Raw genomic sequence first — 23,805 nt, 5'->3', positions numbered from 1 at the left:
AGTTTTCAAATCAGTTATCACTTCAAGATTTTTCAGTTCACAACAATATTGTACATTATACAAAATAATATTGCTGAAATAATCATATTAATCTATATTATCATTCAGTTTTAATCATCATGTAACGAGTGTAATAACTTTTGTGTTATTGAAATTCCTGCTGAAATATGTGTATAGTTTTTGGTAAGTGTCCTGCAATGATGAGTCCAATAGTGCCACCTGCTGGTATGGGGTAGGGTTTGGTTTTGGCTTCTGACATGTGACCAGGAGGCGGGGTTTGTTGGCAGTCTACAGAGAGAGCTGCCAACTGTAAGACACGATCTTTTGGTGCTCCGCAAAAAAAGTTACTTTTAAACATTCTAACCACAGCTGACAAATCTCTCAACATGCACAGTAATGTGATTGATGTTGTCAAGCTGTTTGGATTTATTTTCGTTTTGTTTCTGTTGTACTAAAATGTTAATTCCCCTTATAGAGATCAAAGAGATCAAAGCCAGCAGAGAAGCTAATGTTGTGACTCATTTCATCTGCAGATAAATTGTATCCGTTTTTATACTCATTATTGTTCTTATTTTTATTTTCTCATATATATAAAAAGGATAATGTTGGTTAAAATTCAGACTAAAGAAAATATGTTGAATTCATTGTGAACGTTAAAAAAACACTATACGATCTCTTGTTAAAATGGATGTAAAAATGTATTGTGATATTCTAAAATGCATTTTATGTAAATTGAAAAGAAAGCTCTTTGATATGCTTTGGGCAGTCTACTGAGCCAGCTGCCAACGAGATCAAAGCCAGCAGAGTAGCCAATGTTGGAACTCATTGGGCGGCAGTAGCCCAGGAGGTAGAGTGCTCGTCTTGGGATCGAGGGATCCCAGTTCGAATCCCGGCTCGTCCGTGTTACATGTCGAAGTGTCCTTGGGTAAGACACTGAACCCATAATACCCTCAAGGCCGCTATTGGGAAATGTGGAGCACATTGTAAAGCGCTTTGGGAAGTTATTGACTTGAAAAGCGCTATATAAATGCAGATGATTTCATTTCATTTTCATTTCATCTGCAGAAACTGTAATAAAAACATCATCCAGTCCAGCATGAATGTGGATCTTTGGTGGGACAGGTACACCGCGGTTACAATCACAGTTAATTGGTAATACAAAGCAGTTATCACTTCCAATTTTTCAGTTCATATATTCTTTGTGGTTTGCTGTCCCGCCACAGTTGTAATGCCTTCTCAAGGTCCAATCCATTATCATCCTCCTCATAGCGTAACCAGGAATATAATTGAGTTCATTTTGGCAGAAAAGTCCTTTTCTTGCTCGGAGTATTCTTTAGTTTATTTTCTTTCGGCGAATCGTTGGCTTCAACACAAGTGTTTTCCTTGCCTTCGTGGTCTTCTGAAGAATTTCTCCGCAGTTTTTTTATGCCGGAATTATTACCGTTGTAACCACTTTCTGTATTATGTTTCGACTTCTTACCGACACTGAAGAAATTACCATTTTTTTGTTGATTTGCACCTAATACCAGCTGTTTTTTCGGAGGCATACATCTCTTTCACTCGACAACCGCCAAAACAATGACGAGATCTCGTTTGCCGAGATCGGCGCGAGACCAAAACAACAATGGCGGATCTGCCTGACGAAAAGTTTGGAGTGCGGTAAATCTTTGTTAAAAAAAAAAGGTATTGGGTGATAATGATAATTTGGTGTCAAAAAAGTTGGGTCCCGGGGATGCACGTTGATTTGACACAATGCGTCCCCAGCAAAAATAATGCGTCTAGGACGCAGGGACGCGGGCAAACGAGAACACTGACGGTGGAACCTTCAGATTACCGCTGACCATGATCACAAACCAGAAAACGCAGATAAGCTTCCCCTCCCGGTCAAATAAATAGAAATGGCCATTGTTTTGCCGCACACTTTGGTGTCAATAGGCGGCCCGCGGGCCAGATCAGGCACACCAAGGGATTGAATCGGGCTCGTGAGACAACGCCGAGAGAAGTGCAAGAGAAAAATGAGCTACAGTTTTAAATATGTCCGGCTTATGTCGCCTAAGCCAGGCGCCACTCACAAAGACACTGTAGCTGCATTTTTTTCTTTTTTTGTTTTTCTTTCTTTCCCTCTCTTTTTAGCCCCCTTTTTTCTTCACTCATTCTCTCTCCCCTGCCTTTTTCTCATCCTCTTTCTTTCTGTCTCTCTTCCTCTATTTTGTCTCTTTTCACTTTTTTTCTTGTCTTTTTCCTCTTTCTCTCTTCCTCTCTCGGAAATAACGCTTGTGTACAAATATTAACATATATTTAAGTCATTTAGGTTTTTTTTCCCTTTGTAAAAGAAAATAATTCTTGCCCCCCTTGTCAGAATATGTCCTTTTTTGTAATTATACTTTAATTTCTAGTTAAACTATTCCAAACATATTTCCTCATTGTCAGAAAATGTCGCTTATTTTAGTTTTAGTTTCAGATTTTATATTTTTAATCCAATTCATAACACATTTACACTTGCTGTCATGATTACTGATGTGACTCAGCTGTGCCCGCTCATTTGGCGCCAACCGCCGCGGGTTCTGATTGGCTCCCTGTCACTAATTGAACCCAGTCCTGTCAATCCCCAGGTGTCAGTCCGCCTGCGAACCTCAGAGCATACTAGGCAAGCCTTTTTGGACCCTTACTCCCACCTGTCACGTTTTTTGCCGCCCCCTCTGTCTCCGGCTACGACCTGTTTTGCTCCTGACCACGTCTGTTCTCCCGTCCCGGCTTACGACCTCTTTGTGTCCCCCGACTACGTCTACTCTCCCGTTCTGGCTTATGAGTTGCTTCCGACCCCGACCACACCTTGCTCTCTCAGTCCCGGCTACCGACCCGTTTTTTTCCGTCACTGACACCGCCATCGCTCGCTATGGAAGATCCACTTCCGCGTTCTGAGTACGAGAGCGACTTGCTTCCCGCGTCCAGCGAACACTGGATCATGGGTGCAGTCCTTCCTCTTTCCTTCAATAAAACTTGTGAGAAACGTAACGCAATTGGGTCCTGTTTCTGTTCTGGTCCTGACACTTGCATTCCCCCCAAAATAATTGTATTATTATTTTTACTCCATTGTCAGAAAATGACACTTGTTAGTTTTTTTTACTTCAATTCATAACAAACAGGAATGACTATTTTTACCCTGTTGTCAGAAATTTTATGCAATTATACAATATTTTTACTTCAATTTCTCGTTACAAAAGTCTTCACAAAAATATTTTCACCCCATTGTCAGAAAATGTCGCCTATTTTAGTTTTAGTTTGTAATTTAACATTTTTAATTAAATTCATAACACATTTACTCTCATGATTACCGATTTGGATCTCTTGTGCCTGCTAATTTGGCGCCAGCCGCTGATTGGCTCCCTGTCCCTTTTTAAGCCCAGTCCTGTCACTCTCCTTTTGTCAGTCCGTCTGCGAACCTCTTTTGTTACAGGGCAAGCCTTTTTGACCCGGACTCCTGCCTGTCCCGTTTTTCCACCTGTCCGTTCCTTATCCTCCCGTTTTCTTCCATGTTCTCTTTACACTCGTTTTTGGTTGCGCAACACAGTAGAGCGGCATCTGGTGGACAAATAATAAACACCGTCCCTATAAGTTTAGTAGCAAAATCGCTTTGTTTTCCACTTATCGATTTAAAATGAAATCTCAATTGCGCACTGTACCAACAACCAATTACAGCTCGTCAGTTCTCAGAAGCAAAGCCGTGATTGGTTATTATCTGAGCAATTGTCACGCCATTTTAATCAACATTGAGCGGCAAATTTCATTTCCCGAAGTCAAGGTTCGTTCACCAATTTCATGGCAACATTTAAGCACTTTCAAAGCCAATTTTTTTAATTTCTCCAGTACCAATCAGAGAAGAAATAATGCATTATTATATTGTTAATAATAATAATTAATGATTAAATGTCATGATCAATTATAATTATTGATCCCACTAACGCTAACAATGAAATTTTAGGTGGGTACAAGACAAAGGGTCATTTTTCTGGAGTTTTATTTTTGTTCATTTAATGTCAAGTCCATTCGAGACATACTTCCAAGAAACACGGTGTCGATCTCAAGCATTTACAAGCACTCCACCCAAAATCCAAGCACTTTTCAAACTATTAAAACACAACGTTAAAATCCTATCATTTTCAAGGATTTCAAGCACCCGTACCAACCCTGAAGTGGAAAAAGAAGTCGATTTTGCTTCCTCGTGTAGATTATTCCACAAACACAAAAATGATCAGGTCCAAATGACATATTTTTGTAAATACATTTTCTACGTTGACACGATTATTTACAATGTTTCTGTCATGCACTTTTTGAAATAATTTGATGTTTGTGACAATGACGATACTGTTTTATTCTTATCAATGCCATAATATGCACAAAAGAGGAAAATTGCAAAATATGTCTTTTCTCTGGTCTAACTAAACCCTTTGGAGGATCTCTATAAAAATACAATGCACAATGATAGCGAACCATTTTTAGAATATAATTCCGTTGCAAGTAGAAAAAAACATACAGGAGTTAAATACAATTCATTCAATCCATCCATCCATTGTCTTCCGCTTATCCGGGTTCTGGTCGCGGGGGCAGCAGCCTTAAAAGGGAATCCTAGACGTCCCTGTCCCCAGCCACCTCCTCCAGCTTTATTATCAAATTGGATTTTAGATTTCCTTCTCAATAGAGAACAGTTCGTTCGCATTGGTGAGAAATATTCATGTTCTATTGTCCTCAACACAGGTACGACTCAGGGCTGTCCATTCTCTCCAACTTTGTATTCCCTATTCACTCATGACTGTCAACCCAATTCTGACAATTCACTAAATACCATGGTCTCGGACTTAGAGGTGCTGATCCTCATCCCTGCCGCTGTTGTGGAATAGAAACTTGCTGACATCTGTTAAAAAAGACTTGCTTACATTTCGGGAAAGTCTTGGCAGACGAATTAGTACAAACAATCCTCCTTAAGGGAAGCGTTTGACCTGCCAATACTTTCTGAGAAAACCGAGGGAAAAATAGTTCCGAAGAAGTTACGTAAGCCCTCTCACGGGGCTGAACTGGGGTGGGCCGAACCGGTTCCATATGCTGTATTGAAGCTATAAAAACCCACACGTATCTGAGATTTTCTTGCTCAAGATGTACCAATAAAACAAGAACTCCCTCTGACGTCGTCTGATTCCTGCAATCTCTGCGAACGCGTACTAGACGAATTCTCGACCTATATTTATTCAACACCGCTTCACACTCGGCTGCAAATTTGTTCCATATACCAGTAAATACAAATATTTACTGCAACGTTATGGACCTAACTGTTTTCATATTGGACATCTAAAGTATTTTACTTATTGATGTCACTTGTTTAATGCTAAAATAACATTCCTTAATGATGATGTACAGGAGTAGGCATCGAAATGCACTTATAACACAACATGTAACCAAACTTAAAAAAAAAACACAATAAAAAAAAAACACATTTACCCACTCAGTGACATGTTTTTCTTCCTATGGGTCTTTCAATCCATCTTTGGTAGTTGCAGCGTATTACTCATCTCTTGAATAATTGATAACTACTTTCAGCATTAGGATTGTGTCGTGAATCACATTGTCATTTTACAGTCGTCAAACTGGGAACTCTCATCATAAATAAGACATGGGAAACTCGACACCGCGTCACTCAGGTATTGTAAGCACCTGAGCAAAAAACAACGTCAAATGTAGATCATAAATAGGCAAAACATAGTATTGTATTTCCCAGACTATGAGGCACATCTAAAAACTGCAAATTGGCTAGAATTTTGCCTTATAACCCGGTGTACCTTTTATACTGCAGGTAAGGTGAATAAGATTGGAATCGCATATAGTGTTTGGAGGTCTTACTATAAAAGGTCTTTTTTACGCAGGCTCATTCGAACCTGAGTCGTGGCGGTGAGGGCCACTAGATCACCAGTGGATGAGATACAAAGGCACTAAAGCGTATCTCATTATCACACACATCTTGCCAGTGCCTGAAACACTGATTTGCATAGTACATTCCTATAGGTTAAACAGTCTCTTCAAGTCTTCACCTGTGCGTCGACACCACTTCCAAAGATCAGAACCAAAAAAACAGAAAGTCATTCAGCAAAATACTACACATCGCTTCTACCAGTGTCTGAAACTCATGACAAAAAGTTACCGGACACCAGGGCAGACAATTCTGAAAAGTTGCCTGCCCCATTTTTCACTACTTGAAATGGAATAAGACGACTGAACCCAAAAAAAGCCGTTGTGGCAAAGTATTAAGGATTGATAATCAGAATATATAAGAGAACAACACTTTAAAATTAAGTTTATTATAAACCTACTTATAACATTCATTGCATGTATATGGCATCGCTGTTTTCCATCTGCCATCAGTATGTACCTGTATTTAATCTTCATTCATGCAATGTTTGCTACAAGCCACGTGAACTCCTCATTCTACGATGCTTTTAATATACGTTTACGTTTTGTAGCGTCATAAATTTTGTTAGCTTCTTTTGAATCTTTCTTCTGGGGCTGAGGTTTTGGCTTGATTCCTGGTAAGGATATGTCAGAGTGTGCAGTTTCCTTTTGCGTGAGAAGATAAGCAGGACATTGTGGTTCAGCCTTTAAGCATATTTATTTATACTCAACAGTAAACAAACAAGAACACGGCTCCATTCAATGCAACATGGCGATCAACAATTAGCAAAACGAAAAATGGTGCGTGCGTAATGACGTCACACAATGGAAAACGTCTTACCGCAATACCACGAATAAGAGCGCTATTAAATCGACAAATCTTAACAATTCCAAACCACTTATCCATTTTTGTTATGTTCTCTGTGCGTCTACTTTGCAAAATGAAATGCAAATGCGCGACCTTATAACGCTCGGGAAAGTCCGGAAGCATGAAGTTATTCGATGCAGGCTTCTGATTGGCTCCCGTGTATGCAAATTGCCAAACGAACCGAAATTCCAAAATGAACGAGGATTTCGAAATCAGAATAAAACGTTACATTGATAAAGTTGTCGGCCACCCGGGCAGAGACGTTTTGTAAGTTGTACGCCCGACGTAGAAGATGCACGCCCCGGGCGTCCGGGCAGACACTGCTTCTACGTACATATACACAGGGTTGGGTAGGGTTACTTTATCTGGATTCCATTCAATTACTTTTGGATTACTCCAATACCAAATATGCTAATAAAAGACAAAAGAAACTAAATATGAATAAAATGACTAAATTTTGTGCAGGCTTGGGGAGTAACGGAATACATGGAATGGCAAAAATGATGTTGGCAAGCTGTTTGGATTTATTTTCATTTTGTTTCTGTCGCATTTGATGTTGGTTTTGCCGGAGATCAAAGCCAGGAGAGAAAGCTTACCACGTGTTGTGAGTAATCATTTTATTTATATTTAGTTTCTTTTGTCTTTTATAAGCATATTTGGTATTGGAGTAATCCAAAAGTACTTGAAAGTAATCAAGTTAAAGTAACCCTACCCAACCCTGCATATACATATTAAATTGCAATGTTATCGACACGCAGGTGAAGAAATGGAGAGACTGTTGAACCTGTCAGAATGCAGAACAAAATGCACTATGCAAATTAGTGTTTCTGGCACTGTGTTTACAACGGCCTAATATTTAGATAAGATCCAATGCCCTTTCAGATGTTATCTGTAGTACTGGTAGTCTGGTGTTAATGTGTCGGCCCCCTCACCGCCACGACTTGGGTTTGATTATTATGTTTTGTGATTATTGGCATGGTTATTCACGAATAAACATCTTACTGTAGTCAATTTCATGCAACTTATGTATTAAAAATACCGTAAATTCCGGACTATAGAGCGCACCTGATTATAAGCCGCATCCACCACATTTCGGGGGAAAACCGATTTTGTACATACACAAGCCGCACCTGTATATTAGCCGCATGCGCCAACATTGAAAAAACGCAATACTTACACGAAATTAACCCATACCTGATGCAGTCCAAGAAACACAGCTGTCAAAATGAACGGAAAATGATACCGGTACTTACCATTTAATGCAGTTGAATGTAATCCAAGGAAAAAAGTGTATATTTCCAAAGGTAAGGGTGGGAAAAATATATATCCACTATTGTTGGCCGCATCCACAAACACGTCTCACCTTTACTCCACTTCCCGTCAGCCCGTGTTTGCCCCGACCCTTCTTTCTCATTTGCTCGTACAAAACATATCAGAATAAGTTTCTAAAATAAATACATTACAAAAATATACAGTTGCAAATACATATTATACATGGTTACACATATTTACATAGAAAGACGGTACACTGAGAGAGTTTTCAAAGCTTTAATAATAATATTTTAACTTTCAAACCCAAACCGTGCCTGTGAAGGGTAGCAAAACGCTACTAGGAACACGCTCGCAACACAGCTAACAGTTGTGTTAAAAAAACATACTCACTTTCTTCCTTATAGCTGACGTCATCAAACCCGTCTTCCTTTAGTCTGGGAAAGAGACTTTGTCATATAGACGTCGTCCCACGCCCCCTTACTCAAAAACACGCTAGCATCACGCTCACAAAGTAAAGTTTGCGCGCGATAGCTCTGTTTCCTTCTATAACGGACCGATTGCGTTTAGCTTGAATGTTGCGTCATGTGCCTTTCTTTTTGCAATTTGCATGATGAAGAAATGTCTACGCTAATTTAATTTGTGCACAAGCTAAAAAGTTGCAGTCTAAATCTTACCTCTTGTACTCGAGCGCCGCTGGCAGCCGTTAGAAAAATTACATAAATTGGCCGCATCACTGAATAAGCCGCAGGGTTGAACGTTTGGGGGAAAAGTAGCGGCTTATAGTCCGGAATTTACGGTATATAACAAAAGATTGTTGTTTGTGGCATGTGCCTTATAATCCGGGACACCTTAAAGCACAGGTGTCAAACTCACGGCCCGCGGGCCACAACCGGCCCGGCGTACAATTATATCCAGCCCGTGAAATCCTTTTATATACATCTACTATAATGCCCCGGGTCTATGAAACCCTGATAACTTTCAAATTATACTCGGATACTAAAAACCACAATGGCCGAGAAAATGATGTTAACTGACATTGCCGGTAAACCCGTGTGTCTCATTCGTGAAGATTTTGCGGCCGTAATTAAGGAATTTAATGTAAAACGGCACTACAAGACAAAACTTCAGAGTAAGCTGAAAAACCTTGAATCCAGAGAAAAGATAGTTGAAGAGTTAAAGAAGAATATGAAAATTCCCAAAGTGAAAAGCACAAATTTGATTTATATTTTCCGTTTTTTTTTATTATCATTTTTACAGTTTTGACAGGAGATATTTTTATGGAGAGCAAGGATTTTTAATGCATTTCATGTTTAAGTTTGTTTATTCTGGAATAATATTCCTAACTGTGTTATATTCTTTGTTTTTTTTTAAAGGAAAGTGTATTCAATAAATATTTATCCTGTTCGGCCCGCGACCAAAGGTGTGGTTTTGAGTTCTGGCTCTCTGTATAATTGAGTTTGACACCCCTGCCTTAAAGTGTGGAAAATATGTTATCTCTCTGCTGAAAAATTAACATGGGTGTGTAAAATTACCACCCTAAACAGACACCGCACAAAAAACTTAAAAACTCTTGCAAAAACACTTCCTCATACGAACGTAAAATGGTACTCGTGTCTATGTTTCTTGCACAATGTTGACTGCACTATGTTTACTGCTCACCTTGCACAATGCTGACTATTTTTTTTGCACTATATTGACTATTTTTGCACCAAATCCATATTGCACAAACCCTTACGATGCCAAACTGTATGTGACATCCTACATGCCGACATTTCTTGTTTAAATATTGTGTAAATAATAACCAGAACCTTATCCTCCTTGTTTTATAACCTTATCTTCTCTGTCCCTTTATCTTCTTGTTTTTTTTTTACCTCACTGTGAATGTGTGAAACTGGAGTCTCATGCCCAATTTCGTTGTCACAATATGTTAACCCATTTTGTAACAATAACAATAGAATATATTCTATTCTATTCTAAAAGAAATAGTCTCCGCGAACTGGATCACTGAAGGTTGAACATGAAGACGAACGTCGCGAGGGCAACACTGAGCATGACGAAGGGCAGCCAGGTCTTGAAGAACGCTGACCAGCTGAAGGATAGGAGAAGAATCGAGAACGTTATAAACTGCTAATAGAATACAAATGGGAAATTGCGCGAATCCCGACCGGCTCCCCTTTTTTGTCTCCATCGCAAAGAGACAAGGACAGGGCCCGTTGTCTTTATGTCTCTATGTTGGTTGTCCTGCTACTCCCACCCCCAATCTGAGGGAGCCCCAGCAGAGAGGTGACCTCCAGCGGTTGCAGGGTTTTGTCAGTGATGAATTGCACGACTCCCCCCGAGTTAAAGCGACTCCTGTGGAGCGGGAGTGGATGTGCGGAGGCAGCACAAACTGTGACGCCACAACTCTCTATGTGGGTCAAGGGAGAATAATGAGGGGGCGACTCCTGGCCATATGTCTGGGTGGGACAGGAAAACCTCGTGTGCATGTTCTCCATCTACTCTACATGTTACTACTCATACTGGCCTCATTCCGATGATCAGACAGAGAAATCAATGGAGATTCGACCTAACATTGATCTAGAGCTTCCTTTAATTGCTTCTTGGTTGTGCTACTTCCAGATGTGTGTTTTCATGTTTAAGCATTTAGCCAATCACATTTCAGCCATTAGAGACACTGCCCTACTTACGAACGAGATAGGTCCGGACGATTGATCGTAAGCAAGATTGGGTAGGGTTACTTTAACTCGATTACTTTCAATTAGTCTTGGATTACTCCAATACCAAATATGCTAATAAAAGACAAAAAAAACTAAATATGAATAAAATGACTACATTTTGTGCAGGCTTGAGGAGTAACGGAATACATGTAACGGCAAAAACGATGTTGGCAAGCGGTTTGGATTTATTTTCATTTTGTTTCTGTCGCATTTTATGTTAGTTTTGCCGGAGATCAAAGAGATCAAAGCCAGGAAAGAAAGCTTACCACGTGTTGTGAGTCATCATTTTATTCATACAGTGGAACCTCGGTTTTCGAACGCCTCTCAGTTCCAACAAATCGGAGTCCGATCAAAAATTTCGAGAAATTCTTGCTTCGCTGTTCGGTCAAAACGTTGGAGTTCGAACGCCGGTAATGCGTGAGTGCGTACGCTAGGGTGCGATGCTGAGCGGTGTACGGTGTTTTAGCCCCTTATTATGCCTCCGAAGAAAGTCAGTGCAAGCAGAAAAGTTGCTACAGGTGAAAAAAGAAAAGTAGTGCGTACAACTATTGCATTTAAGAAAGAAGTAATAGCCAAATATGAAGGAGGTGTGCGAGCACCTTCTGCTGACCACCACAAAGGTAAGAAATCCTATTCATTACGATAACGCGAACGTACGATTAGCCTGGGTTAGCTTTAAGTTTACGTTAAACATTCAGGGTGTTGGAACGGAGCCCAACATTGAGGGTGTTGGAACGGAGCCCCCTTTCCAATCAACCGCTCGCCACTTGTTGTGGAGACCCGGGTGCTAAATGACTTGTAAACGACCTGATTTTTTTATTTTTACACGTTCATGTTAGCGTAATCTTTCGTACGGAAGATTACGATAACGGAAACGTACGATTAGCATGGGTTAGCTTCAAGGTAAGCATTCAGGGTGTTGGAACGGATTAAAACGATTTACATTATTTTTAATGGGAAAAATGATTTCCATGATTGAACAAATCAGTTTTCAAACAGGGTTCTGGAACGGATTACGGTCGAAAACCGAGGTTCCATTGTATTTAGTTTCTTTTGTCTTTTATTAGCATATTTGGTATTGGAGTAATCCAAAAGTAATTGAAAGTAATCAAGTTAAAGTAACCCTACCCAACCCTGTTCGTAAGTTCAATTTGTTCGTAAGTTGCTTCAGTGCTATATTTTGTAAGTTTTATATAATTACGTTTAAGGCTTGTATAAGTAACCTGCATTGTTTTGGACTAAAAAATACAAATTTCATAAAATATTATGCTCTCAAGATAAATTAAGTTGAGTTCAACGTACTTTTGGAAGATGTGCTTCAAGAGGTCCGCCTCTGAGGTAAAAAATTGTCCGAAGGAAAAAAAAAAAAGAGTTATGACCATTTTCTCAACCGCATCAAGCTTTCTTTTTACACTTTTGTTTCAAAAGAAACGGCTAGCCTCTTCTTTACACCAACCATATTGAATGGATGCACGAGATATTAAACATAAAAAAATTCTTAGCGCGCTGGAGATACAGGAGAGAATGTTTACACACGAATTAAGAAGAGGAAGGTGGATTTCTTCTTCAGGGTGGATGCTGGGAGAGCTCTCACAGCGCCACAAGCCGGTAGTGGTGAAAAAAAGCACTGCAGTACTGTCCTGTACTCGGAAAAAGTTGCACAATACAAAATCTAACAAACTGCAATGTCCGGATATTCAACATCCTTAACATTTTTTTTGTATCTACCGTTTTTCGTAACTCGAATGTTCGTAAGTAGGGGAGCGTCTGTACTTTGAAACAAAATCTGATGAATTAACAACTGCACGGCCTCCTCCACTAGTCCAAAATACTAATTGTGAACACCGCATGCATTATTTGAGTCCTTACCTCACATATTTGCCATGAAACAAAGACCCAAAACACAAGTTGACCATGTTCCATGAGGAGCTGTTGTCATATCGCATGTTGTTGAGTGCCATAGCGACGTGGGAGTGGCAGTTGTCCAAACACAGGTTGTGCTTTCGACACAAACGATACAAGATATCGAAATGATGTTTCGGAAACTATGATTAAAACAAACAAAACTCTTGTTTTTTCTTATTTTACCTGCCTGCCTTTGTATTCCTCAGATGCATCGTGCACTGCTTGATCCCAAGTGGCAGCACCATTGCCACGCACTTTGTCCACATCAAGCTTCCAATACCTATAAATATACAAATGAATACGATATCATTATAGCATAATTTCGATCATAATGTAACTTAATACTAGTGTTTTTCAACAAGTGTACTGTAAAACCTAGTCTAGTGAGCCGAAAGAAATTGCCCAATTTCATCTTTGCAAAAGAGCATGCCATGATTCAGTATATTTGCTTTCTTCCAAGTCGAAGTAACTAACTATCATCCATATTAGTAAATGGCAGCAGATTACATTTTTTTTCTTTTTATATGCCGATTATCTGGTCATGAGGTAGCACAGGGAAATATATATTTAATATTGTATATTGTTTCAAGAAGCTGCAGTGCTTTCGATAGATAGATAGATAGATAGATAGATAGATAGATAGATAGATAGATACTTTATTCATCCCTGTAGGGAAATTCACACTTAAAAAGAGCTAAATAAATCAAAAGAACACTTCCACATCATTTTAAAGATTTAAAACAAAAAAAAGTTTTGGGGTTTTGGGTTGTTCCCGTAGCAGCAAAACGGCGGATACTCTGGATGAACATAAAAGTTTTTATCAACACACAAGTACAGTAATGCCTTGCTATTATGCTGTTTACTTTTCACGGTTTTGCTACTTCACAGATTTGCAGCGTGCATTGTTTTAAGTCTCCCTGCTTATTATTATTATTTAGCAGTAGTAAATTGTAATAAAACAATTGAAAAAAAGAACATTTAATTTTATCTGTTAAAACAAATTCCTGACCAATTAAAAATGATTTGTTCTTTAGTTTCAGTACATAATAGCAGTGTCTGAAATAACGTCTGCCCGGACGCCCGGAGCGTGCATCTTTTACATCGGGCGCACAACTTACAAAACGTCTCCGCCCGGGTGGCCGACAAAAAAATAAATAAGAAGACAAAAAAAGATTTTTTTTCAAATCAAACGTTTGCTTTATTCCGATTTCGAAATCTTCGTTCGGTTTGGAAATTTCGGATCGTTTGGCAATTTGCATACTCGGCAGCCAATCAGAAGCCTGCAAAGAATAACTTCCTGCTTCCGGACTTTCCCGAGCATTATAAGGTCGCGCATTTGCATATCATTTTCCAAAGTAGACGCACAGAGAACACAAGAAAATGGATAAGTGGTTAGAAATCAAGCCAAAACCTCAGCCCCAGAAGAAATATTCAAAAGAAGCTAAGAAAATTAATGACGCTACAAAACTTAAACGTACATTAAAAGGATCGTGGAAAGAGGAGTTCACGTGGTTTGTAGCAGACATTGCATGAATGAAGAGGAGTAAATACAGGTTCATACTGATGGCAGATGGAAAACAGCGATGTCATATACATGCAATGAATGTTATAAGTAGATTTATAAAAAACTTAAACTTAAAATGTTGTTCTGTTATATTCTGATTATCAATCCTTAAGACTTTGCAACAGCGGGGTTTTATTTGCGATAAGTCGTCTTGTTGTGTTTCAAGTTGTGAAAAATAGGGAAGGCAACTTTACAGAGTTGTCTGCCCTGGTGTCCGGTAACTTTTTGTCATGAGTTTCGGACACTGATAATAGAATATTTATTTATATAATATTATTAAAACAAATAAAGGTTTCTACTTCAAGGATTTGGCCTATAACGGTTTCTTTTTAAATAATATCACCCCTGCGAAAATGAAAGATTATTTTATCGATGAAAAGAATGCACATTTATATAAAGGTTCATGAATTTTTGAATATTATCCAAATCAATGATGTTTTTACTGGTTTTTTACACACTGCCCCTTTAATGAAAAAAAATTGTGAGAAGACCTACTTACTTTGTTGGTTTTCCAAAGCCCATGTTGTCCTCCTGGAAGATACATATCATAAAATAATTGCAAGCTTAATCAAGTACAAAAGAAAAGGCAAATCCCAAAATATATGTGACTAAGAAGTGATGATAAAGGGGATACGAACCGCCACAAAATAAGATCCAGCGAAATCTCTGATAATTCCGGAAGAAGTGCATATTCCCATGTGACCAATGAAAGGCAGCACCCACCTGCGGCATAAAAAAAGAACCAACTATATCTTAAAACACTGATTCAGAACATTCTTCATTATTGTGGGTGTTGTGCCTAAATTCGACTTCCCTGCAAAATCTGACTCCCTTAAGCTTCTCAGCACAGCACCTCCGACGTTTGTAGTGAACATAGTCTGTATAGTGTGTTTATTAAGGCATCCATCCATTCATCCATCCATTATCTGTACCGCTTATCCTTAGTAGGGTCGCGGGGGTGCTGGAGCCCATCCCTGCTATCTTTGGGCAGTGGGAAGGGGACACCCTGATCTCCTTGCCAGTCAGTCTCAGCGCACAGAGACAGACGACTCACTCGCTCATTCACATCGGTTTGGACTGGCCAATTAACCTGACATGCGTGTTTTTGGAATGTGGTAGGAAACCCACTCAAGCAAAGGGAGAACATGCAAACTCCACACAGGAGGTTCAATCTCATGACCTCAGAACTGCGCCGCCATGCTGCCCCTTAGTAAGGCATATAATGATTAATATGAAATGAAATAATCTGCATTTATATAGCGCTTTTCAAGTCAATGAAGACTTCCCAAAGCGCTTTACAATGTGCTTCACATTTACCCATTCACACACACTCACACACCAATAGCGGCCGTGCAGCAATGCAAGGCGCCGACCTGCTTATTGGGGGCATTTGTGTAGCTCTTAATCACAAGGAGTCCCATAGGGATGCAAAGACCAGACACTATTGCAAACTACAGACTATTACTACACCATCCCCTGATCTAAAACCTACATGAGGGCAAGGAAAACCCCAAAAACCTCAACATGAGGAAAATGAAGAAACCTTGAGAAGGGACCGAACATAAGACAATCCCCCTTCCAGGACGACCAAGCTGCAATTGATGTTGCATGCATAGTATACAATAATGAAATTTGATTGTTTTGAGTTTTTTTAACTCTCACAAAATCTGTGTTTTTGTTGCATTACCGTTAAAATTCTTGTACAGCATTCATTTGTTAAGGAATGGGCGTGAGCGACTGTCTTTTTCGTTTGGCACTTTATGGGCTTCTGCGCTTGTCGTACCTTCAGCTCAATCACCTCGTGCTGAAGGTAAGCTGTGCCCAATATCAGTTCGGGTAAATGTTCATATTTTGCTATATATATATATAGAAGCTGCTTTCACAAACTTTTTTGTATATAAATGCATATAAGTTGCGCTAAATAATGCATAAAAAAGCACTAATTAAAAGTAAAGTAATGCAGCTTGAAACGATGATTACCGTGATGCAAAATGTTTCAATGCAACCACGCCACGTCGTGCGACATGTTGAGTGATGTCCTGTTTTTGTATTTTTCTTAATGTTTTAGATGTATGCAGTCGTGCACAGACGCCCTGACCTATTTGTATTGTTTATTGAATGCAGGCAATAAACCAAGTGACTGTGAACCTTGTGTTGCGCATGAGGGAGGGTCATTACTATAACTAAAGTACAAATAAAAAATGGATGACCGTGTTGCAATGGATGTAGCATCAACAAACGATACACAGACATTGTCAACATGAAATATAGGTCATATATGAGCTATAGAATAGTGTGTTTTAACCCTCGATTGTAACACTTCCACTGAGATTGCAGGTCGGATCTCGAGAAGTTTCCTGTTGCACTGCATCTCCAAGGCCTAGCTTTTCTTTTCTAGTTTTGCTCTGGCATGTAGTGTGTCTTGGGCAAGTACAGCCTGGCTGCACAGATTTCTCTCCGCACATTTTTGTAGACTTTATGTACTATAGTAGCCTCGTTGTAATGTATGTTTATTGGATGTAGATGTTAATTGAGGGCAGCACGGCGGCGCGGTGGTCAGCGCGTGTGCGGCACAGTTCTGAGGTCATGGGTTCAAATCCAGCTACCTGACTCCCTGTGCTTGTGTGGGTTTCCTCCGGGCACTCCGGTTTCCTCCCACATTCCAAAAACATGCATTTCAGGTGAATTGGCCGGTCCAAATTGTCCCTAGGTGTGAATGAGCGAGCAAGTTGTCTGTCCCTGTGCGCCCTGCGACTGGCTGGCAACCAGTTCAGGGTGTCCCCTGCCCACAGATAGTTGGGATGGGCTCCAGCACCCCCGCGACCCTACTGAGGATAAGCGGTGCATATAATGGAAGGATGTTAATTGATCGTTGCAACTAGAGGACCATTGTGAATGAGACACCTGCCAAAATCGGACTCCCCCCTAACTCCCGGGAGAAAAGTCTGAAACCACTGAGGTGACATATTAACAACACGGCTATTATAGTACACTAAAAAAGCCTACTTGTGTACACCTAATCGTGATAATGGATAGTGTTTCGCTACATTGGGTTGCCTTCGGTGTAGATGACGTTTGCATGTATCTTCATAAACTTATTGAATAGACTACGATCGCTTTTTTTGTTCTAATCACGCTAATCAATATGCCTTAATCGTCACATTATACTAACTGCAAACACTTAAAAACATTGCTAAAGCAAAGGGGAGTCAGGTAAACAACGAGGGCTGTACACACGCCATTTCCATTGGTTCATCAAACTGCAAATATACGGACAACCATTGAACGCCACACACATGCTAACCAGCTAGCTCGTTAGCTCCTTACGATAAAATCGGAATTGGAGTCCAGACAATGCAGTAAGGATAGCGAAGTTGCTCGTAGTTTTTCTTCATGTTGCCGTCGTCCGCCATCAATTCTTGGCCGGTTGACGTTAACGAGAAGCGAGCAAGCGGCGCGTTGTCGCCTCACTGTGGACGGATGAACGCTCCTTGAACGCAGCACCGCCTCACCCTGTGGGACATCTAAAGGGCTCTCAAACAGAATGTTCGGATGCAAGATCATATTTTCTCATTTAAAGTACTATTTTTGGGGGGTTATTTTTCCTTTATTCTTTCCTTTTTGATATTTAGTTAAAATTAACTTTTATCTGTTTTTTTTTCCTTTTTCATTCAACCCCCCAATTTCTATTTTATTTTACTCCTTTTAATTTTTTTTCTCTTGTTGTTTTCTTTGTTATTTTCCCCCTTTTTAACATTTTTTCTTCTTTCTTTTCTTCCCCCTTTTCTTTTTTGTTCTTCCTGAAACGCTAGGCAAAAAAGTGAAGGAAAATATTGTTGTGATTTGGTCACTTTGAGTCTCCATAGTTTGTATTCTTCCTGGTGTATTTAGCGCTCGTTTTCTGTTGCACAACACCGTAAAGAGACATCCATCCACCCGTCCATTTTCTGCGCCTCCTATCCTCTAAAGCAGGGGTGTCAAACTCATTTTAACTCGAGGGCCACACGGCAGAACAAACATTCTGTCGGGGGCCGTACTAGTAGATTAAAGAGAAAGAAAAAGAGAGATAAAGAAATAAGAGAAAGAGGGAGGAAAAAGGAGAGAGGGCAGGACAAAGAAGGAGAAAGTGAGAGAGAGAGCGTGAGAAACAAGAGATAAAAAAGAGAAGTCTTGAGAGAGGGGAAAAGAAAGGGAGAGGAAGAAAGAAATCCTAAGAGAAATTGAAAGACAGAAGGGGAGAAAATAGAAAAGAAAGCGCAAAGGGTAGGAAGAGAGAAAGAGAAAAGAGAGAAAAGGAAAAAAGGAAATTACAGCAAAATAAGTTAAAAAGACACGGAGAGTGAAAGAGACAGAGAGTGGGAGAAAAGGGGTGGAAAAGAGAGAGATAAATAAATACAAGTACAGTGTCTTTGTGAGAGGCACCTGGCTTTGGCAACATCATATTTCAACCTGCAGCTTGTTTTTCTCTTGCACTTCTCTGGTTGTTGTCTCGCGGGCCGGATTCAATCCCTTAGCGGGCCTGATCTGGCCCGCGGGCCGCCTGTTCGACACCTGTGCTCTAAAGGGTCGCATGTGGTGCTGGAACCACTGGAAAAAACAGAGACATCTAGTGGTCAAATGTCACACGCTGTGCCTTTGAAGGGACACTGCGTTATTTAGCAACAATATTGATTTGAATAATAAGCAAAAATATATGATGAAATATAATCTGAACGTGCAATTCCTTAAAATACCCGTAGGTCGAGAAATTTGTATTTATTTTACATAACATGAAGCCTCACCTAGAGGGAGCTGACATGATCGTCCACCATCTTGCTGCTACGGGTACCCCCAAAAACAATATATCTTGTGAATGGCTTGGCATAAAGAGAAGAAAGATTCTTTAGTTTGGTCACATTGGCTCTCCGTAATTTGTATTCTTCCTTGTCAGTTGCACCACAAAATACAGCAATATGTAGTAATCAAATATTACTCTGTGTACCTGTAGCGTCTGCCTGAGGTCAGTAGTCAAACTGGTGGCCTGGCTCAGAGGGGTCTTTAATAATGTTACGGCTGTCCAAGCCGCAAATGTCCTCCAAACTGGACAAAGGGCAGCTGATGATCCTTTGGGCTGTGTTAATGATCTGTTGTAAGGTTATCTGGTATACTGCCATGCACCCAGCATACCATAAGTTTACAGTAATTGTTTTTTCTCTGTTTCTCCGGAAAAATTTGAATGATTTCAATGTGTTGGACATTTGCTTATTATAAGGTGGTGTTTTACATATCGCTCTGAAGGTTTTTGTGGTGGTATTGGCATTTTCATGAACGGGTACAGAAATCCTGGTCCTCGTGACGTTTCAGCCCAGTTTTTTATGTATCTCCCCCTAACAAAGTTGATTTGATTAAAATAAACTTAATAGCTCTGTAGATAATTATTGCACTTCTTTTGTTTGACGTCACCTTTGGCGTTCCACAGGGCTCTGTATTTAGCCCCCCTTTTTTTTTAGTATTTATATGCTTCCGCTTTGTGGTTTTATCTGCAGGTATAATATTAGTGTCCATTAATATGCAGAAGGAACTCTACTGCATTTGCCATTGGAGGCAACAGCTCCGTTAAGTTGTGGAAATTTGCAAAAAATGAATGTCACGAAATGTTTCTGCACCTAAACCCAGAAAAAAACAGATGTTGATTGTTGGTCCATCTCACTGTTGTGACCTTCTCTCAAACTCTGCTCTGAACCTTGACAAAAATGATGTAACCCAGAGCGTGTCGGTCAGAAATCGAGGTGTCATATTTCATCCTAATTTGTCGCTTTAGTTACATATGAATAGATTACTAGAATAGATTTTTTCCACCTTCGTAATATTGCGAAGATTGGCCCGATGCTGTTGAGATCAGATGCTGGGATTAAAATTCTTCAACTTATTTCTTCTTGGCTTGTTAACTGTAATGTATTGCTTTGTTTCTCGATATCCAGCATCAAAAGTTAGCATCTGGGTCAAAAGACGGCAGCAAGACTTTTGACTAAGACAAGGAGTTTGATCACTTCAATTTTATCTAACTTGCTCCGGCTCTTTGTCTAAGATGTTTTTAAGGTTCTGTAACCAGGGTTAGGTAGGGTTACTTTAACTGGATTACTTTCAATTAATTTTGGATTACTCCAATACCAAATATTCTAATAAAAGACAAAATAAACTAAATATGAATAAAACTATGACTCACAACACGTGGTAAGCGTTCTCTCCTGGCTTTGATCTCTTTGATCTCCGGCAAAACTAACATAAAATGCGACTTTTGTCTTTCATTAGCATATTTGGTATTGGAGTAATCCAAAAGTAATTGAAAGTAATCCAGTTAAAGTAACCCTACCCAACCCTGTCTGTAACTAACATCCATAAAATTGCATGGACTTGCCCCATCTTTTCTCTCGGATTCAATTCCCCCTATGTTCCTCCTCGGAGCCTGCTCTCAGAAAACGCTGGTCTACTTGTGATCCCAAGAGCCAAGAAGAAATCTGCAGGCTCGAGTGTTCTCCATTCGAGCCCCGGTGCTGTGGAATGATCTGCCCTCTGAAATTTGATCTGCAACCTCAGTGGTTTAAATCAATGTTTTTCAACCAGTGCGCCAGGGCACACTTTGCGTGCCGGGAGACCTTGTCTAGTGTGCCGCGGGAAATTTCCCGATATTATCTTTCCATAAATAATCATGCCAGTGATCAGTATATTTCCTTGTATTCCAGTGGTCAACCAAAAACCTTTAACATTCATCTAACCGGCAGTAGTTTTCTATTTTACCCATTAAATATGAATTATGAGGTAGACGGAAATGTTATTAATAACCTATTTTCTTTGATGAAGCTGTTCAAGATTGCACTCCAATAGAAATACAGTGGAACCTCGGTTTTCGAACGCCTCTCAGTTCGGACAAATCGGTGTTCGACCAAGAAATTTCAAGAAACTCTTGCTCTGCTGTTCGGTCAAAAAATCGGAGTTCGAACGCCGGTACGCTAGGGTGCGATGCTGAGCGGCGTACGGGTGTTTTAGCCCCTTATTACGCCTCCGAAGAAGGTCGGTGCACGCAGGACAGGTGAAAAAACAACAACAAGTTGTTCGTCCAACTATTGCCTTTAAGAAAGACATAATAGCTAAATATGAAAGAGGTGTAGGAATTTCCGATCTTGCTAGTGAATACAGCATGGCTAAATCTACTATCGTGCGATAGTAAAGAATAGGGAGGCTGTGAAATCGAGTGATGCGGCTAAGGAAGTTAGCGCTATGAGCAAGCAACTGCCGCAAGTTTCGGAAGAGGTTGAAAAACTTTTGATGATTTTTCTCTTCCACCGTCCACCACAAAGGTAAGAAATCCTATTCATAATCCTTTTTTAATTTTTACACGTTCATGTTAGCATAATCTTTCGTACGGAAGATTACGCTAACGCGAACGTACGATTAGCCTGGGTTAGCTTCATGTTTACGTTTATGGTAAACATTCAGGGTGTTGGAACGGATTAAAACGATTTTACATTACTTTTAATGGGGAAAAACGATTTCGGTGATTGAACAAATCGGTGTTCGAACAAGGTTCTGCAACGGATTATGGTCGAGAACCGAGGTTCCACTGTAATACAATTAATCAGTGTGAAAATATTTCTACTCATAGTGCTCATTTGGATTGATAATTTCTTATTTAAAAAAAACTAACAGAAAAAGTTAATGTAGTGCAATAAAAATACTGGCCCATCTTTTTGCTCATTTTAAGTATTACTTTTATATTATTATTCTTTAGAAAAATAAAATATGTAGTAAAATTTATAAAAGGGATATGGTAAAATCCCAAATTACTGTAAAATTATTAACAAAAATAACCTGTATTACCTCCATATCCACGGCAACCACAAACAATAATAATGTTACAATTTAGGCAACATGACCATTTAAGCTTTAAAATGAAAATTTTTTAATTAATATCATACATTTTCGACAGCGTGCGTCGGATTTGTTTTGACTCGGCTCAAAAAAAATTGAGAAACACTGGTATAAATTGAGAGTTAAGACACACTTCTTTTCCATAACTCACGATTAATGCTGACCTCATACTTTCCGGCTGCCTCCCTGGTGGCAAAATGAGGGAGAAGGACGAACCAGGATGAGTCCGAAGATCATCACCTGGCCCTGAAGCATGTTACCATCTGCATGGACCAGCCGGCTGAGATAGGAAGCTGTGCCGTTGATGTCTTGGACTTCTTGAACAATTATGCATATTACAGTGGAACCTCGGTTTTCGAACGCCTCTAAGTTCGAACAAATCGGAGTCCGACCAAAAATTTCGAGAAATTCTTGCTTCGCTGTTCGGTCAAAAAATCGGAGTTCGAACGCCGGTAATGAGTGAGTGCGTACGCTAGGGTGCGATGCTGAGCGGCGTACGGGTGTAGATCGCTCTTTTCGTGACCAACTGTTATAGCGTGCGGACGTGCTTCGTTTTGCTTTTAATATAGGTGTACCAAGTGTTTTAGCCCCTAATTATGCCTCCGAAGAAAGTCAGTGCAAGCAGTAAAGTTGCCACAGGTGAAAAAAGAAAAGTAGTGACTATAACTATTGCATTTAAGAAAGAAATAATAGCAAAATATGAAGGTATGCGAGTGTCTGATCTTGCCTGCGCCTTCTGCTGACCACCACAAAGGTAAGAAATCCTATTCATAATTCCTTTCTTTATTCTTTTTTTTTTTTCATTTTTTACACGTTCATGTTAGCATAATATTTCGTACGGAAGATTACGATAACGCGAACGTACGATTAGCCGGGGTTAGCTTTGTGTTTACGTTAAACATTCAAGGTAAACATTCAGGGTGTTGGAACTGAGCCCCCTTTCCAATGAACCGCTCACTACTTGTTGTGGAGACCCGGGTGCTAAATGACTTGTAGACGACCCGATTTTTTTATTTTCACACGTTCATGTTAGCGTAATCTTTCGTACGGAAGTTAAACATTCAAGGTACACATTCAGGGTGTTGGAACGGATTAAAACGATTTACATTATTTTTAATGGGAAAAATCATTTTGGCATTGAACAAATCGGTTTTCGAACAGGGTTCTGGAACGGATTATGGTCGAGAACCCAAGTTCCACTGTACCTAGGTTTATTGTTGATGTCGACTATGTTTTATGTATCGTTACCCAATTAAACCTCAATGCAGCCTGGCCCTCCATCATTGTTTCTTAATTTCCATATGCTTAGATTTTTGAGTTTTTCCTTGCCTGGATGTTGTTTTCAGATCAGGGGATGATGTAATTGTGGCCTGTGCAGTCCTTAGTGGAATTATGTGATTAAGGGCTATACAAATAATTGTGAGTTGACAAGTCTGCCATTAAAACTGCAGGTAAGACAATCCTTAAAGCACAAAAACAACCTCTTCGAAAAATAAGACCACTAGTAGGGAAAAAAAATCCAGCTATCAGTGGCCAGGTTTACTGCTATCCAGTGCACTCAATGCGCTGGACATACTTGATTCAAGGAAACCAGCTCGTGCTACTTTTCTTTACTTTTCACGTGGTTGTGAGCT

The 23,805-nt window shown here is 39.8% G+C and overlaps 1 protein-coding gene across 1 annotated transcript; it reads right to left on the bottom strand.

Annotated features, from left to right (window-relative positions):
- Positions 1-9,761: 9,761 nt before the first annotated feature.
- LOC148372744 (transmembrane protein 222-like) lies at positions 9,762-18,575 on the bottom strand. The gene is made up of 6 exons (XM_088327319.1): positions 17,591-18,575; positions 14,902-14,986; positions 14,763-14,794; positions 12,883-12,979; positions 12,664-12,794; positions 9,762-10,166 (listed from the first exon to the last, which is right to left on the bottom strand). Exons 1-6 carry the CDS (start codon positions 17,674-17,676, stop codon positions 10,079-10,081), a joined length of 519 nt encoding a protein of 172 aa, XP_088183445.1. The 5' UTR covers positions 17,677-18,575; the 3' UTR covers positions 9,762-10,078.
- Positions 18,576-23,805: the final 5,230 nt, after the last annotated feature.

Source organism: Urocampus carinirostris, chromosome 2 (assembly GCF_059441175.1).
Source record: "Urocampus carinirostris isolate Australia breed hairy pipefish chromosome 2, RoL_Ucar_1.0, whole genome shotgun sequence".
NCBI lineage: Eukaryota > Metazoa > Chordata > Actinopteri > Syngnathiformes > Syngnathidae > Urocampus > Urocampus carinirostris.
The sequence above is the reverse complement of the archived record's forward strand: the minus strand, read 5'-3'. Positions and strand labels throughout refer to the sequence as shown.

Coding starts and splice junctions, on each gene's coding strand:
- LOC148372744 (XM_088327319.1), bottom strand. CDS start 17,676: ATGGCGGACGACGGCAACATGAAGAAAAACTACGAGCAACTTCGCTAT. Junction 12,980..14,762: donor GGCTTTGGAAAACCAACAAA/GTAAGTAGGTCT, acceptor GTATATTTATAG/GTATTGGAAGCTTGATGTGG. Junction 10,167..12,663: donor TTTCATGGCAAATATGTGAG/GTAAGGACTCAA, acceptor CCTATCCTTCAG/CTGGTCAGCGTTCTTCAAGA.